The sequence below is a fragment of the Penaeus monodon genome, chromosome 17 (assembly GCF_015228065.2).
Source record: "Penaeus monodon isolate SGIC_2016 chromosome 17, NSTDA_Pmon_1, whole genome shotgun sequence".
In the NCBI taxonomy this organism is placed as follows: Eukaryota; Metazoa; Arthropoda; class Malacostraca; order Decapoda; family Penaeidae; genus Penaeus; species Penaeus monodon.
In genome coordinates, this window is record NC_051402.1 from 46044016 (window position 1) to 46046515 (window position 2500).

The following is a 2500-nucleotide window of genomic DNA, read 5'->3' on the forward strand; positions in this document are numbered from 1 at the left end:
TTTTTCAGATCCTGAGTGACTTGGGTACATATCTGCACAAGGCCATTCCCGACACAAGGTTGACAATCCGACGATATGCAGACACGAAATTTGAATACCTCAGTTATTGCCTTAAGGTGAAGGAAATGGATGATGAAGAGATGCAATTTGCTCAGTTGCAAGAGCCTTTGTATAGGGTGGAAACTGGAAATTATGAGTATAGGTGAGTTATTACTTGTGCTATTAGATGTGTATTTTTATTTGTTACAGAATTTATGATGTGACTGAACTTTAGTAGCTATGAATGTTATATGTAAGAGGTTTATTTTATGCTTATTATGCTGGAATTAATCCTACAGTGTGATATATATTTTTTATTGGTAATGGATAGGTAATAAGTATATAGTCCTGATTATCCCATGCCATGTATTGTCCCCATTAGATTTTAGTGAGTTTTGTTACATACAGATGGCTCCATACATGCTCATCCACCAAGGAGTCTATTAGTTGGCCCTTGTGACCGATCCTGATTTCCCCATTCCCTGAATTGGCGGAAAAATGTGTTTTTCTTTCTAAAATATTAATATTGACATTATCATCATTCTTATTGATATTATGATTATTAAATTGTTATTGAAATATTAATAACATCAAAGACAATGAAATAATGGAAATAAAGCTTTCAAAAAATCGAGGAAAAGGGTAAACAGGTGAGACAGGTAAGACTAACAGCTGACTCTATGGTGACTAAGCACTTGTAGAGCCTTCTATGTGTAAAGACAATAGATAAACTTTTTTTACAGGGGGCATGGCATTGAAGTCTTGCCACCCACACTCATTGGGTTAAAATACTGATTGCAAAAGAGCCTAAAATGCAGTACATAGAGGTAGAGAGTTTTGATTAATAATTTTCAGCAGATAAATCTTGGTCATTTAAAAAAAAAAGATTGTCAGTAACATTTTCTGTTGAGTTCTTTGCTCTTTTAAACCAAATATTTTCAAGAAAAGATATCCATAATCCTCTCATTATATATTACTTAGATATTTTAAATCATAACATGGCAAGACATGATCAAGAACTTATTTAAATGGAAATTGTCTTGCTTGTCCCATTTTTTAGTAAAAATGCAGTATACATATTTATTTAAAGATTTTCTGATGTTATGCAATACTGTATAGGGATTAATATAGGTTCTTCCTCTTCAGACTGATTCTACGTTGTCGCCAAGATGCCAGGGCCAAATTTGCCAAACTGAGATCAGATGTTCTTGTCAAGTTAGAATTGCTGGATTCAAAACATGTCCAACACCTTACTGAACAACTTACTAGACTCATATCTGGCCTTGCTACATACCACAGTCAGTGTCAGGAGCTTATGCATGACAAACACTGGTTCCCAATTGAACTGGACATGGTTGGAACAACTCTCCAGTCAGATAATCGCAGTGACAGCATACAGGTATGGTGGATTTTCAAATACATATTCATAAGATGGCTAGGAGGAATATATATGAATTATATTTTCTTATCTTCAGACATCCAGTCACTTTGTTGTAGGATTATGTAGCTTTAATAATGATAACTGAAATTATATCCAGAGTGAAGAGGATGATGAAGAATTGCTGGATACTGAAGGTGCAACAGAAGCAACAGAGGCAGAGCTTGTCCAACCACTGGCAGACATCACCCTTAATGACAGTAAGCCACAGCAGGAGGCAAAAACAGGAAACTTTGAAGACATTAACCTCTTGGGAGACTTTTAAGAGAAGGACAGTCAATTTTTTTTTATATAATCTGGAATGATGTTTATGTTCAAAGGATCACAGTATTGTTTGGTTTAATTTGTTTTGTTTCCTCTCATTTCACAGAGTGCAATAACGAGTTTAATTTTTTTTTTTTTTTGGTTTAAAGGAAATTTTCCTGTGAAATTTGTTTTGTAATTTCTTAAGAATGGAAAGTGTTCAACTTGATATGATAGAATTATTTGCCTTTTAATCTCAAGATTATCATAGATTTATTTGCCTATTTACAGTATTATGGACTGCAAATAACCTATTCCATCCTTTTACACAAATCAATGTGTAGTGTGGAGAATCTAGCCCTTAATGCACATTGAAAATTGGTAATAATAGAAAATAAATATTTTATGCTTTTACTCTATATTTATATATTCTAGTCAGCTTTACATAAAAGAACAAATAAAATGGATGACAAAAAATTGAGGTTCAGTAAGCAAGCAGCAGTTATTATTGAAGTTAAGTGAACAAACATTAAGTATAATGGTTAGGAAAAAGCTGTGGAATGATATATACAGGTTTAAGATCATTTGTATTTTTTCTTTTTTTTTTGCCCAATTTAAAGGCTTATGCTTTTTGAAGTGTGTTCATAATTATGTTCAAATGTTAAACTTTTCTAAAAAATTGCTGCATCATTTTGCCCCATGAATAGAAAATTTTGATGTTAAACCGGGAAAAGTAAATAAAACAGGTATAAAGTACGGGCAAGTTATTTTTTTGTAACT

General features: G+C 32.8%; 1 protein-coding gene across 3 annotated transcripts in view; it reads left to right on the top strand.

Annotated features, from left to right (window-relative positions):
* LOC119583819 (PRKCA-binding protein-like) overlaps positions 1-2270 on the top strand; it is a 15686-nt gene extending 13416 nt beyond the window's left edge. For all 3 annotated transcript variants that reach the window (XM_037932528.1, XM_037932530.1, XM_037932529.1), the window contains 3 exons: positions 9-202; positions 1186-1438; positions 1578-2270. In XM_037932528.1, coding sequence (XP_037788456.1) covers positions 9-202; positions 1186-1438; positions 1578-1742 — 612 coding nt within the window. In that variant the 3' untranslated portion in view covers positions 1743-2270. The remainder of the gene's footprint in view (positions 1-8; positions 203-1185; positions 1439-1577) is intronic.
* Positions 2271-2500: the final 230 nt, after the last annotated feature.